The following is a 14,945-nucleotide window of genomic DNA, read 5'->3' as shown; positions in this document are numbered from 1 at the left end:
GGACAAGACATGCCAGTTCTTAGCACTGTGGCTTTGTATTGGCAGGGTTTGGGTCAGGGAAGGTGCAAAGAGATGAGAGAAAACAAACCACTTAATGCTTCCTGAAACTATAACTTTCTCACCCTTTGGGGTTCATGTTGCTTTGCTTGCATCCTTCTATACCCCTCCCCCTCAACTTAGTATATGTACTGTAACAAGCTGTAACTGTTCTCCATGACAAGCATGAGCATCACAGGATACCTTGAACACCCTCATATGGTGTTAGGGCTTGCTCATTATGACCACCAAAAAAACCCTGGAGATTATTTGAAAAATATGCTTGATTTTTCAGCAAGAAAGGAATTATCTAGATATAACAAAGTTGGAAGCTGGGGGCAGGATGGTGGTGGTTAGAAGCAGATATTGTCCTTGACCAGCCGTGCACCCCAACACCATCCCACCCCAGTTATGCAGTTGCTAAAGAGTCATGGGCCAAAGAGAGAGTGAATTCTCCAGGAGAATACAAGGTTGTTTGAACCATTCCTGATTCTTCCTCCTCTGCCCCTTACAAGCACATCGTGCTCTGGGTAGCCATAGGTTAACTCAGTCCAGGCTCAGTTGGTGACTCAAGTGAAATAATTTCTGAAAGTGCTGCCTAGCAAGCCCAGATCCTGATTTATTCCTTCCATTTACCATATGTGCTTTCCATCTTTACCATGCAAGTACCAATTTTTAGATGGCCAACATATTAAAGAATAATGGGAAGACTGCGGTTTTCTGAGTGTTTCTTAAAATTAACACATGTTTTTTACCACCAGATGAAGATGAGGATGAAGAAGACGAAGAAGATTTTGAGGATGATGATGAATGGGATGACTGATCCAATATAGTATATATCGTATAAATATATATATTTTTAAGGTGAATTACTAAACTACTTTCTGTCTATGGATTCTGTAAAATTATCATGTAAATGTTCTACCAATTTGCTGTATATTTTTGTTGCCTTTTGCTTTTTTATTAATCTGTGCAATACCTCATTTAATCTGTAAAGGTTTGTCATAATCCTCTACAAAAGCTACTCCCGACTTAATGTGTGCAAGTTTACATCAGGTTGCTCAGTGTACATGTGAATACTTTCCATTCCATCAATAAGGGAGTTTTAACATAATGCGTGAGACTGACAAACATTTTAAATGTATTTAGTTATAATGCCAGAAGGAAAAAAAAAACACTATTTTCATACCCTACTTTTTCTGTACCTAAATTTTCTTATTAAAACCTAGTCTAGCGCTACATTATTTAAGCAATGCAGCTCCTAGTTTATTAGCCCTTTCATCTTGAAAGCTATGCTATGTGAAAGAGGCCAATGAAGACCGTGAACTTCATAACACTATACTTTAGCATTAAGCTATCCATCAAACAATCACGAGGGGGGGTGGGGACCGCGAACAGTTGTGAAATTTTTTCCCCTGATTCTGTAGCAGTGCCATTGGGAAAGCTTTTGGAATCTTGAATGCCAAGCCCCAGTTGAAGTCACAGAGCACAACATCTTTGATGTAAACTACCTTTGTGAATGATTTTTTTTTTTGCTTCTTTTACAATGAAGAGGAGTCTACCTTTATGGCAACTGCTGCAGTAATTTATTTATTTTTATATAATATTTTTACCGAAGGGCTGTGGTTCAATATTTGCTTGGGATTACCGTAGGGGTTTAAATCCATTTTAAAAAACGTGTAGGACATTGGTGTACTAATAAAAGAACTTAAAGCGCTGTAACTTTGCAGTCTTGATGGCTTATGGTACAAACCAGGGACACACTTAAAGGCACCGGTTCCTACATGTAAAAATGGAAAGCAATGAAATGAGGATCGATGCCTTAATAAAATATCTGCTTCTCCTGGCTAAGACAAGAGACCCGGATATGATGGAAACTGATGTTTTTGCACCAAGCCCCTTCACCTCCTTCAGCATCTTGTCTCTGTGTGTTTGGGCCAGATAGTTGAGTTCAGGTGGGCTCTCCATTCATCAGCCCACTAGTGCTGATGTTGTTGCAACCTAGCTCCATATTCCTCGTAATCTTTCCTATGAATTATCCAGTCGTGGTAGGTCAACATTGTCCTGTTTCCTCTCTTCTCTTTTAGACCTCCAGAAGAGAGTGGGTAGAGAGCCAGCTGAGCTGCTTGGCTTTTAAGGAAGCTTGGAGATCTCTCTAAAATAAATTGTGGAAGCTTACTGTGATGAAGTTACTTTCTTTTCTATGTACTGAATTGCTTTTTGCAGCATTGATTGTCTTTTGTGTTCTTTAGAATTTAATATCAGCGGTTTGCAGTCTTCAAGTATGGAGATCCCTATGCTTGGAACTAGCATTCTGGTTCATTCTGGAGAAAATAAGTTATCTTAATTTTCATCCTTACTAACTGATTTAATATTTCTAAGGTATCCCTTTTTACACACAGTAGTGTGTTTTAAAGATAGGCATTGGCAATGCTAATTCTACATGCAGGAGAGGAAGCGTAGATAGGAAACATAACAAATATCACTTTTCTCACAGATGGAAAATGCTTCAGCAGAGTTGAAAATATAACTAACAAATACTTTCTTCCTAGTCCCCCATCCCCACTCTTGTCATGGTATATTGGACACAATTGTATTTACTGAAACCCAATGTTGGCCTGATTTTGGCAGGCTGGACCTGCATGACATGGCTTGGATTTCTAGTGCAGTTTATAATATGTGTCTAGAAGGGGCTTAAAAAAGCTACATACAGAGAAAGGGGATGGAAAAGGTCATGGATAGAAAGGAGGTGCAGTGAAGCAGAAACTAAATTATTCAGAGCAACTTTTAAGCACATTACTTGGGAGGAGAGATTTCTTTTTCCCAGGTGTGTCCCCCCCCCCCCCCCGGCTGCCCTTGCAATTGCATTCACAGCACTGCCTGCTGCTGGGAAAGACTTTAACTAGTAGTGCTGCTAGTGCAGCTTGAGGACTGTGAGCGGTGTGGCTGAGGCCTTGATATATGCTGTCATGTACGGTTAAGAATGTGTGCACGTGGAAAGGGATGTTAAATGGCCTTCAGTAAAAGCTTCTCTCCCTTTCTGTTTTGTATCATGTCTTTGTACTTCTGATACCATAAAGGGCATTTTTAAGTAGGCACTGCTCAGGTGGCCTCCAAAGATGTTACTTATTAGCATGAATTAAGCACATGCTTCCAGAACAGAGAACAAGCGATCTTGGGAAAGGTTTGATGTTGTATGTCTGGATACCTGGGATGCTTGTGTAATCCATGGATCACTTGCCAAACAGGCTTCTGACTCTTTTTTTCCCTTATACAAGGTTTATCCATGCTGTTGCACAAAAGTTCAAATGTTTTTGCTTTTGATAGTGTATTGTATGGTTTTTAAGTCAAGGCATGACTGCAGTTACAGTTAGGCTAAATTTTTGTCACCATTGCATGTTTCTGCATTCCTGCTTTCTGGTGTATGCAGGGCACTTTCAAAACATTAAATCCCCATTGCTAACTGTTGTAACAAAGCCGGTTGAATTGACCGTCCAAGTAGTCTTGGCAAATCCACAAATGAGCACAAGGCTTGTATCTTGGCACTATGCATAGACAATATCTGCTAGCCGCTTATACTCTGAAAATGTTTCAATCATTCAGTTTTTTTCCATGTCATCAAATTGAAATTATTGGTATGTGATTTTTTTCTTCTTTTTTTGGCTTTTTTTTAATGTACAGTGACTAGGATGTTGCACTGGTGGCAATTCATCATGGAGCATAATAAAATTAATTTGACTCAGTATTAACATGTGGCATGGCTCTTGCTTTGTTCAGTGATGATGGTCATTTTCAAAATAATTTCAGCTTCTAAGGCCCAGCACCAACAAAGCACCACCACCTCCCTTGGTAATAACATCAGTGTTTTCACTAGCTCGCATTGAACTGTGACTTGAAATAAAGAGGAACGAGAGAATGCCCTGGCCCACTACCAGCACCTCCCCTGGAAACAGTTGTCATTACAACCAAGCAAAGTGCACAATACATTAACATTTCAAGGTTGAACCATCTCAGAAGGACTGAGCATTCTAAATGCAGACCAAATGTGTGGATGTTTTAGCAGTAGTTTGTGTTCTCCCCCAACCCCAGCATAAAAGCATGTTACAATTTGGACTTGAGTGTTTGCCGTGAACTTCACAACACTGCTTCAGTTCAAAACTGAACATAATGCACAGCCATTTCATCAATGACACAAATGTCTCAAGGAACTATTTTCCTTGATACCAAACCCAGTAGTAGTTAGCCCAATATATTTGAATGAAGATAAAACCACATTTCTTAAGTTGTTTCTCTTGAGGGATTATTTCTTGAGAGGATGAAGTGTTTCTTCTATTGACCCGTCTAGATACCTCTTTCTAGGAATTACTGGCAGTTCTTGCAAGTCTACATGTGTAGTCTGTGTCATATTAAACACGAAATACAAGTTTGGAAGATTTGTCTGACCTCTTGTGCTCAATTGGAAGTGGTGGCTTGTAAGGAAAATATCAGCAAGTTAATGTTAATGCTGTCTTACAGAGCCTGATTGAATTGAAAGGTGTCACAAAAGTTTTTCAATAAATAAGGGTTAATGTTAACACATTTATAATAGTCCTCCTGCTATATAATACTGAATGTGTCAGGCCTAAAGCCATTATTTGTTGAGCTAGATTTCAGCAGAGCATGTTTTCTACTTCAGTTGTGAAACGGAGGAAGATGAATTTACCTTGCACTTGGAAGGCATGCTGGGAACACTGCCGTAGTCATCTTCCATAGAGTAACAACTATTTACCTGAAAAGAAACCTACTTCCTTTTTTCTGCTGTTTATAGTTTTCTTTCTCCTTCATCCAAGGCTAGCCTGGAATAATGTAGTCATCACCTAAGCTCATAGAAGCGTATCGCAGTGCACTACAGTGTTATATATGTGGTCCAATTAAAGCAAAAGTTAATTCCTCAAGAATGTAGCAGTCACACAACCAAAGTTAAATTCATCTCCTTTGCTGAACAGAATGATGAACTGGGAGTGGAAGCTAAAGAAGGGTAAGATTTAAAATAATCTAGTTTGAAAATTCCAAAACTAGTTTGGAAATTACTAACCTTATACATATAGTAGGGTGCTGTTTAATAACATTTGAAAATCTCTGCTGGTTGGGGAGGGTGGGAAAACAGCAAGGCAGAGGTTCAACAGGTCTGCAGTGTAAGGTCATATTATTGCTATGCTCCTTAATCCTTTGGTACCACAGCAGTATGTTGTCTTGGGGACAAAAAATCTTAAACAACAATTTTGTTGCTGCTTTGTCACTTTTCTGAATCTAAAAATATGCTTCTCAGAATTTGAGTCTTAGTGAAAATGAAGACATGAGCCAAAACATGGTTCATCCCAAACTATCTCCAGTTCGGGAAGGTAAAGTTATTTATATTTATCGGATGATTTGAATGTGCTTTGGAACTAGAATACACTCAAATGTAACTAAAGTGATCAGACATACCTGCCAGAGGGGCATATTGGTACAAATGTCCCCTGGTGCAGGCAATTTAATCATGGGGGGGGGTGGAAAATCACCCCCACACCCTTCCTCCTTCCCCCCACCCTGGCTGATGGGAAGCGGTAGTACAGCAGGCAGGAGCTGCCCGTCAGGTAGTGGTAGAACAGGTAATGGGTACGAGGTGCTGAGCAGGCAGCTGCCTGAGATGTTGCGCAGTGCTGGCAGCAGCCGGGTTGAGCTGGTAGTGATGCAGAGAGGTAACGTTCAGCAGCAGCAGCACCACACACAGCCCCAAGTCCAGCACTGCCGCCGCCAGATGCTGCGTGCCCTGCCGAAACCCCCCTGCCGCTGCTGTCTGGTCCAGGCTCTGGCTCCAAGCTCAGATGAAGTGGGATGCTTAAGGGCAGTGGCGGGGGCAAGCCCCCCCATCCACATAAGCACTTCTGTGAATACTGCCCTGTGAGGAGGCCAGGGGCGAGTGGCCACTCAATGGTATGGCTCCTGCCCCAACTGGCAGGGTGCAGAGGATTCGCCGCTGGACAGGCCTGTCAAATGAGCCTGCCTCGAACCCTGCAGCTCCAGGAAGCAGTGGCAAAGGCCCTCCCAGAGAGAGCCCAGGCTGGCCAGCAGAGTTCCGCGCCCCTGCTCCGTGCCTGCATGTGGGAAAATGGACCCCAGGACAAAACCTGAGCTTTCTGCCCCCACCCCCCCGGCCCGTGCTTCCCTTCACCGTTGGGGGGGACTCAGGTTTTGCCCGGTCTCTATTTTCCCTAGATAAACCTCTGAAAGTGATACCATCTTGTTCTTTCAAGAGTGTGGAATAGGTTTTACTTTCTGTTTTTGTTCTGGAACCTTCCTAAGAACTCAACATCTATATATTTGTTGTTCTGAAATGTAGCCTCCCTTTGCAGATACCTAAACAGATCTTGCTGCAGACTCGGGGGACCTCCTAAGTCTGGAGAAAAATCTGAAAAGTGAAAAAAGTCATTGGTTTAATTCCCACCCAATTAAATTCCCTTACTTGGTGAATCCTGGAGGTGCCGTGGATCTGGCAGTGGCAACACAGCAGGCCTAAAGGGAAAGCAAGGCTTGGGAGAAAGGAGGCTTTGCTGCATTGGCCTAGAATGGCTGTGGATGGGTCAGTGAGAGTGGAGCTATGGAGATGGGAGGCCTCACCCACCCAGAGCAGCTCTGGTTGAGTCACTGAGAGCAGGATTGTGGGGGGAGAGAAAGAGAGAGATGGAGTAGGGGGACAGGAAGAGGAAGAGAGCTGGGCCGGGGGGCCGAAAGAAAGAGAAAGAAAGCTGGGATAAGTGGGCTGAGAGAAAGTGTAGGGAAGGAGAAAAGTAAGAGAACGGCTGGTAGAATGGAGAGTGAGAGACAGAGAAGTAGGAGGAGAGGAAATAAAGATGGGGGTAATGCCCCCTCCCCATAAGTTTCTTGTAAGTTCTCACTTGTGATTAATAATTTAAAAGTTTTAGTGAAGTTCTTGGTTGAAATTTATTCCATATGTTTGGGGCAAAGATATTCTTTAAAGTCCAACACTGGCTTCTGAATTATTTGCTCTTGATAAGAGCAGGGTCCCCCTCTGGTTTCTGTAGCACATCATACCTCAAATCCTTTTGCTTTAATGACTTCTGTTGAAAGTTTAAACTTGTTTGGAACAGCATGTCCTCATTCAGTCAGGCTGTCAGGCTGGGCTTTTCCAGTCTCCTAATTTTTTCTCTCTCATCCACCTTCCAGCTAACTTAATGTGTACATAACACAGTGCCAGCCAGAGTTATGTTGCTCTGCTTGTTTATGGATCCTTGTTGCCAAAAGATCAACATGAGGTTTCTCCCTTTCGGAACCAGTTCAAAGCTTTTTAACACCCTGGACTTTCTATCAGGCCAAAAATACACCTTGTTGTTTCATAATAGTTGAGTGTGTGTGTGCGGTGGAGGGTGATTTTAAAAGCATGAGTTCAGAAAGCATTTTGTTTATGGGTTGGTTTAGCACACCAATGTGTAACCTGGCCCCTGTTGATTTCTCCTTGCTGTCCCTGAGGCTTATCATCTTTTTGATTTAAACAAGGAGATCCGTTTCAACTTTGCTGCTGTGTTCTGAAGTAAATTAAGTTAAGAACCTGACATAGGCCCCTTCCACACATGCAGAATAATCCACTTCCAATCCACTTTCACTATTGTTTGCAAGTGGATTTTGCTATTCGGCACAGTAAAATCCAGCTGCAAAGTGCACTGAAAATGGATTGAAAGTACATTATTCTGCATGTGCAGAAGGGGCCATAGTCCTCTCCCAGAAATACCCAGCTGGGCCTAGAGCTGCATGCAATCCACAGAGATTCAGAATGCTTCCACAAAGAGGTTTTTCTCCACTGTAGTTCCTCAGCTGGAGCACTTTTTAAAGCATCTACATGACATGATCATCCTTTCTCTTTCCATGCAACAAATCTGTTCCCAGTGCATGCGCCTCTGCATTCACAGTATTGATACAAGGCACATCCAGAATCCGCCTGGGTGAAAGCAGCTCCAGTTAGGTCAAGAATATAATGAAAAAAAGTCAAGGGAGGACCATTCAAAACAGAGAAGTGGGTTTGGTCTCTTTGTTATGCTGAAGCAGTTATTACAGAGGATTGTGGGCCCAGGGACTATTTGTTAGAAGGGATAGCACCTTGAGGTTGCTTAACTTCAACACAAGAGCATAATTCAAGACATGTGTTTTGCTTTGGTGTATTTTTGTAGCAACAACTAAGGCCTCAGACTTACAAGTTTTCTTTTTTTTGTCCCAACTGACCCTTTTGGATTAGTTATGCTTATCCTACTTCATTACACTTTGTTTTCCTGTTTGCCATGAGAATCTAGAATTTCTGACCTCTTATCATCCATTACATGTAACTATCTAAGCCCTTTAAACCCTTACACAAGGAATCACACTTGGAAGATTCAGGAGAATATTCATCTCAAATTAGGACAAAAATGGGAGATGTCTAAAGAAACCAGGATGGATGTCTAAAGAACTCTCAAGTGAGCTAAGATATAAAAGGGACATGTACAAGAAATGGAAAGGGGGGGGGGTACTAAAAAGGAATTCAAATAGCCAAGACATGTAGTGAAAAAATCAGAAAAGCTACAGCTCACAATGAGCTCAGACTTGCGAAAGATGTTAGAAACAATAAAAAGGGCTTTTTTGGTTATGTCCATAGCAAAAGGTAGAAAAAGGATATGATAGGGTCACTGCATGGAGAAGATGGCAAAATTCTAATGGGACAGAGAAAAGGTAGAACTACTTAACACCTTCTTTGCCTCAGTTTTTTCCCAAAAGAAAAACAGTGCTGGGGGGAAATGGAGCAGAAGATACAATAGGGAAAATTCCGCACAGAATAAATAAAGATCTAGTGCAGGAAAACCTGCATACTTTAAATGAATTCAAATCTCCAGGGCCTGATGAACTACATTCTCATTAGTCATGCCAGACTAATCTTATCTCTTTTTTTGATAGAGTGACAAACTTGGTAGATGAAGGGAATGCTGTGGACGTAGCATACCTTGATTTTAGTAAGGCCTTTGACAAGGTACTTCATGATATTTTTGCAAGTAAATTGGAAAGATGTGGACTAGACGATGGAACTGTTAGATGGGTTTGTAATTGGTTGACTGGCTGAACACAAAGAGTGCTCCTCAATGCCTCGTTTTCATCCTGGAGAGAAGTGAGTAGTGGAGTGCCACAGTGTTCTGTCCTAGGCCCAGTGTGCTATTCAATATTTTTATCAGTGACTTGGATAATGAAATAGACGGCATGTTAATCAAATTTGCAGATGATGCCAAATTAGGAGGGGTAGCTAATACCCTGGAGGACATGGGCAGGATTCAAAATGATCTGGACAGATTAGAGAGCTGGGCCAAAACTAACAAAATGGATTTCAACAGAGATAAATGTAAGATTCTACACTTATGCAGAAAAAAATGAAATGCACAGATATAGGATGGGTGGCACCTGTCTTGACAACAGTACATGTGAAAGGAATCTAGGCATCTTAGTAGACCACAAACTGAACATGAGTCAGCAGTATGATATGGCAGCCAAGAAAGCCAATGCAATGCTGGGATGCATCAATAAGAGTATAGTGTCTCGATCAAGGGAACTAATTGTACCACTCTACTGTGCATTGGTCAGACCTCACCTATAATACTGTGTTCAGTTCTGGGCACTGCAATTTAAGAAGGATATTGACAAGCTGGAATGTGTCCAGAGGAGGACAGTCAAAATGGTACAAGGTCTGCAATCCATGCCCTTCGAAGAGAAGCTTAGGGAACTGGGGATGTTTAGTCTGGAGAAGCAAAGGTTAAGGGGGGACACACAGAGGTGTACCTAGGCAAACTGGAGCCCTGGGCAAACCCTGAGTTTGATGCCCCCCACATGGGCGGCCACCCTTTCCCACTGTGACCAAACAATGATTTTTCCCACCAGGTAGTTTCAAAGTCACCATCACATTATAGAACATACCCCAACTCACAAATCTGAACACAGCAATGGGTCATGCCACACAGCAGAAATAATTTTTGGAAAACATTTTCAAAATGCTTTCAAAATGTTTTATTACTGCTATGAAAACATTTTATAGTGTTGTATCCAGTCCCCCCAATTGGGGGAAACAGCATCACTTTCAATGTTATTTCAACTGGGGACCCCAGATTCTCCCTGTAAGGTGGATTTAAAAGGAGAATCTGGGCTCCCTAGTTTAAACAAGTGATGCTGGAATCCACTCCAAAACAGCATCATTTTCAGTGGTTTTTAAACTAGGGAGCCCAGATTCTCCTTTTAAATCCACCTTAAAGGGAGAATCTGGGGTCCCCAGTTTAAACAACATTGAAAGTGATGCTATTTGGGGGTGGACTCTTTCCCACCCTGAAACAGCATCCCTTTCAAGGTTAAAACTGGGGACCTCAGATTTTCCCTTTAAATCCATGCCGAAGGGGGTGGATTTAATAATAATAATAACCTTTATTAGGCATTGAGATAATAAAAGAAAGAAAGAAAACAGGCATTGGCAGGAAGGGAGTGGATTTAAATAGAGAATCTGGGGAAATTTAGGGGGTGCCTGTTGTCAGGGGTGCAATTATTAAGATAGCAGCACCAAAATTTCAGAGTATCTTCGTGAGACCCTACTGAAGATACCACCCAGGTTTGGTGAAGTTTGGTTCAGGGGTTCCAAAGTTATGGACCCTCAAAGTTGTAGCCCCCATCTCCTATTAGCTCCCATTGGAAACAATGGGGGATGGGGGCACTCCCTTTGGGAGTCCATAACTTTGGACTCCGTAAACCAAACCTCAACAAACCTGGGTGATATTATCAGGAGAGTCTCCCAAAAACATCCCTGAAATGTTGGTGCTGCTAGCCTAAAATCTGCACCCCCTGCAGGCCAAAAACAGAAAAAACACTGAAATTACAAAATCCCCCACCTGCAATTTTGTCGCCCACCACAAGGTGGCGCCCTGGGCAGCTGCCCACTTTGCCCAGTGGGAGGAACGCCTCTGGGAAAACATGATAGCTATGTTTAAATATTTGAAGGGATGTCATATCAAAGAGAGAGCAAGCGTGTTTTCTGCAGCCTCAGAGATTAGGACATGGAGTAATGGATTCAAGGTTCAGGAAAAGAGATTCCACCTAAACATTAGGAAGAACTTTCTGACTGTCAGGGCTGTTTGGCAGTGGAATTCACTGCTTGGAGAATGGTGGTGTCTCCTTCTTTGGAGGTTTTTTAATAGAGGTTGGATGATCATATGTCAGGAGCACTTTGATTGTGTGTTCCTGCATGGCAGGGGGTTGGACTTGATGGCCCTTGTAGTCTCTTCCAACTCTACGATTGTATGAGACACCCCAGCACCTGATATCTCAGGACATGTTGCCTGCAGCATTTTCCTCTTGACTGAGCCCACCATAATTTACACATTGGCAAAAAAATTCCAAAAGAAGTCACTTCTGTGAAGAATGGTCATATACAAAAAGTACTCTCATAGTCAGCACTTTGGATAAGATGAAGTCAACTTAATTTGATAAGTGGTACCTTTGTTCTTCCAGAACTACCCTCATAATTTCTATAATATTTCCAAACAAACTTGAAATTATATTTGCATTGTTCATATGTAGCCAAACTGTCTTAGAACAACTATTTGTTGAAGGCGAAACTGCTAGCAAGCATGCTTGAAGGTAGTTCTAAGTACTCGTTAGAGAATTTGGTAATCTTTCTACATAATTTTTTGTGAACAGCTGTGCTGTCATTTTAGAGACTAGGAGTTCTTCCAAGAAACACAAGGGCAAATAGCTCTTCAAACATGACCTTCTGCCTTTATTCTTTCTACAGTGGTTGGACTTCTAATTCTGTAGTATCTATTTCACATCATTGGAAGGGGAATAGGAAAACAAGCTTTTGCTCTGATGTTCATTGTGCTCTTAAAGGAGAATACAGCTTTTCTGTTCTAACAAGAATATTTCCACCAATGGATAGCAGTGTGTGTGTTTAAAAAAACTCAAGGGGCTCAAACATTTTCATTTACCCTTCTGCGGTTCAGCATGACTGAAAGCGTTGAGTACAAATGAAATCAGATTGGTGTACTGTTATAATTTTCTTGATGAGGATGTGCTTGAACATTAACCCTCCCATTTATCCTCACAACAGCAATCCTATGAGGTAAGCTAGACCGAGAGAAAGAGTGACTGCCCGGAGGTCACCAGTAATCTTCCATGGCCAAGAGAGGATTTCCCAGATCCTTGCTGTGGCAGAGAATTAATTTAATGATTGCCCACAAACCAGAAAGATATAACATTCATGCAGTCTGAGGCACACAGTCAAGCAAATCCGTAAGACTGTTATATACCAGGATAAACACAATATTTCCCCTCCTTGTTCTCTGCTCTCTGCTCTTTGCCCTTATGTTGTTCCATCAAGGCCCGCCCCCCTCATATTGAGGGGCCGCTCCCTTTTCGGGGTAGGTTTTAAATTGGGGTTCTTTAGATGCCTCTTGCTTATTTGCTTATTTATCTATTCATTAATTATTAACCGCTGTTTTAGGAAGTTTTAAGATATTTTATTGCTTTTAATGGATGGAGCCTATGTATTTGTTCTCTTATGTATGATTTGCTCCTTGTTTGACATTGTTGTTCACCGCCCGGAGCCCTTTGGGGATCGGGCGGTATAGAAATCGAAACAATCAATCAATCAATCAATCAATCAATCAATCAATCAATCAATCAATACAAAGCAGACCAAAGACAGAGTTGTGATATCTGTAAGAAGGCATCAGATTCATCAACAATATTGGCTAAGGACTCTTCCAGATGCTTTCTATTACAATCTGAGATATGAAGTAAAAGAGTGGTTGAAACCTGAAAATATGAAGGCTTTTGAAAAATCATGAAAAGGTGTTCACAAAAAGTGCTTTTTGATGTTCTAAAGCCTCCAATCTTAGGTCGATTCCCCACTTCAAAAATGAAACTAGATACAAACCGATTTGGTAAGATTCGGAACATTTTGAGCACGGTTTCATGGTCCCCACTGCAGCTTCTGCCCCCAGAAATGCAGCAGCCACACAGGAGTCCCCACTGGCGGCTGATCAAATGCACAATCCGCTCAGGGGCTCTCCTGATTGGCTGCTGCGTTGTGCTGGTGCGGGAATTTTTTTAACTTTCAAACTGACGGATCCACGTCCCTGCGAGCATGCGCAGAATGACCCTACGTGGGAACGGGGGAACGGGCGATTAAAATAAAGCCCCTTTTCCATGTGCCTTTGTGTATTAGTTTTTAAGCGAATGCAAAGTAGACACAAACACACTCCCCCACCCCCTCCCCACAACTACAAAAAGGTTACAGAGTCCAGAGGTGGGTATTTATGCCTGAAATCATGAATATGGCGCAGAAGGGACTGGACTTGCTCCAGCATTTTAAGGGGCTCAAATAAAATGAAAACAACTTGTCCGTGGCTGGGCTTGAACTAGCAACCTCTTGCCCAGCAGCCCAATGCTCAATCAACAGTGCCATAGAGACACTGCTGGCTTAAGGCTGGGGGGAATGCAACTTAAGTCTCCCTACACAAGTAGAAACAGGGAAACGTGCCCTCGTGTATTCGTCTTTAAGTGGATGCAAGGTTTACTGCTTCCTTTTGTTGCTACGTATGTCTTTAGTCAGAAAACTGCCCCCACATTGCCTCAGATCCACATGGATCTCTGGTCCGTGAAATTTTTTTTTTTAAAGGGCTGCACGCGCATCGCACACAGCCCACTGTGTCCTGATTGGACGGGAGGCTCCACGTCACTCGCAAGTTCGAATTTGGATTCACCCCCCCCCCAACTTCCCCACCTCTCCAGATTGCCCACATATTTTTTGAAAAGGTCTACTTTGTTCCAGGTTCTAAAATAACACATGCTGGGGGGGGGGGAGGCGGGGCACCAGAAACGGGATGAATGTGTGTGGGGAGTTCTGCTGGGAAGTTCTGCTGGAAACCTGGATACTTGGAGTGACGAGCACACATCTAATTGTGAGTGGGGAATCGACCTTAGAGTTGTGGCTGTTTACTTTTTGAAAGGTTATTATACCCTAAGCCAGGGGTAGGGAACCTGCGGCTCTCCAGATGTTCAGGAACTACAATTCCCATCAGCCCCTATCAGCATGGCCAATTGGCGATGCTGACAGAGGCTGATGGGAATTGTAGTTCCTGAACATCTGGAGAGCCGCAGGTTCCCTACCCCTGCCCCAATGTATGACATACAAGAAATGCTGACATGCAGAAATATTCATGTGGGGATGTATGAAATGCAGCTGATAAAACAAGGAATGCTGCTAGGGGAAAGTATGGAAATCTTATCTAAAAAGAAAGAAGGTGTACCATCTTCCTTCAGAGGTTCTGTTGATTGTACATTCCTTGGATCAGACATCTGTCATCTTGTATTCTGTAAATCACTGTGGCACTACACAAAACAATAACCGGGGATGGAGAAGTCTGGAAACACGTCTTCCATGAGGTATATTCCATGTCCATATCATGCTAGAGAAAAATTCAATAGTTGCTTTATTTTGTTTGCTTTAAACTAGAGCCAGAGTGAACTTTTTGATGAATCGGGTCCTATTGGGGATCTTAAGTACTGTGTACTCCTTGATCCAATTCTGCTTTGGGTGACTCAGGTTGCAGAGGAGGCTTGGAGAGCTTTCATCCTATTTAGAATGGTTTGGCAGTTGCTCAAGGAGTGGGTAGACCTGGCCACAGTTAATCTATGCTGTAGCACCATCCAGATTAGACCACTATGGTATGCTGTATATGGAACTGCCTTTAAAATATGCTTGGCAATTATATTTGTTTCAGAAAATAGGGTCCAAATGGGGACACATCATCTTGAGCATATAACTCATGACCAAGAAGCTCATCTTTTCCTCTTTCCTCTCTCTAGTTATGACA

The 14,945-nt window shown here is 42.3% G+C and overlaps 1 protein-coding gene across 3 annotated transcripts in view; it reads left to right on the top strand.

Annotated features, from left to right (window-relative positions):
* The window catches only part of WASL (WASP like actin nucleation promoting factor), a 42,243-nt gene extending 38,462 nt beyond the window's left edge, over positions 1–3,781 (top strand). For 2 of the 3 annotated variants that reach the window (XM_048500237.1, XM_048500239.1), the window contains one exon: positions 798–3,781. In XM_048500237.1, coding sequence (XP_048356194.1) covers positions 798–859 — 62 coding nt within the window. In that variant the 3' untranslated portion in view covers positions 860–3,781. The remainder of the gene's footprint in view (positions 1–797) is intronic. The other variant, XM_048500238.1, reaches the window with a different exon arrangement.
* Positions 3,782–14,945: the final 11,164 nt, after the last annotated feature.

This window comes from Sphaerodactylus townsendi, linkage group LG06 (assembly GCF_021028975.2).
Source record: "Sphaerodactylus townsendi isolate TG3544 linkage group LG06, MPM_Stown_v2.3, whole genome shotgun sequence".
Classification (NCBI taxonomy): Eukaryota; Metazoa; Chordata; class Lepidosauria; order Squamata; family Sphaerodactylidae; genus Sphaerodactylus; species Sphaerodactylus townsendi.
Note: the sequence above shows the minus strand (reverse complement) of the source record. Positions and strands in the feature narration are given on the sequence as shown.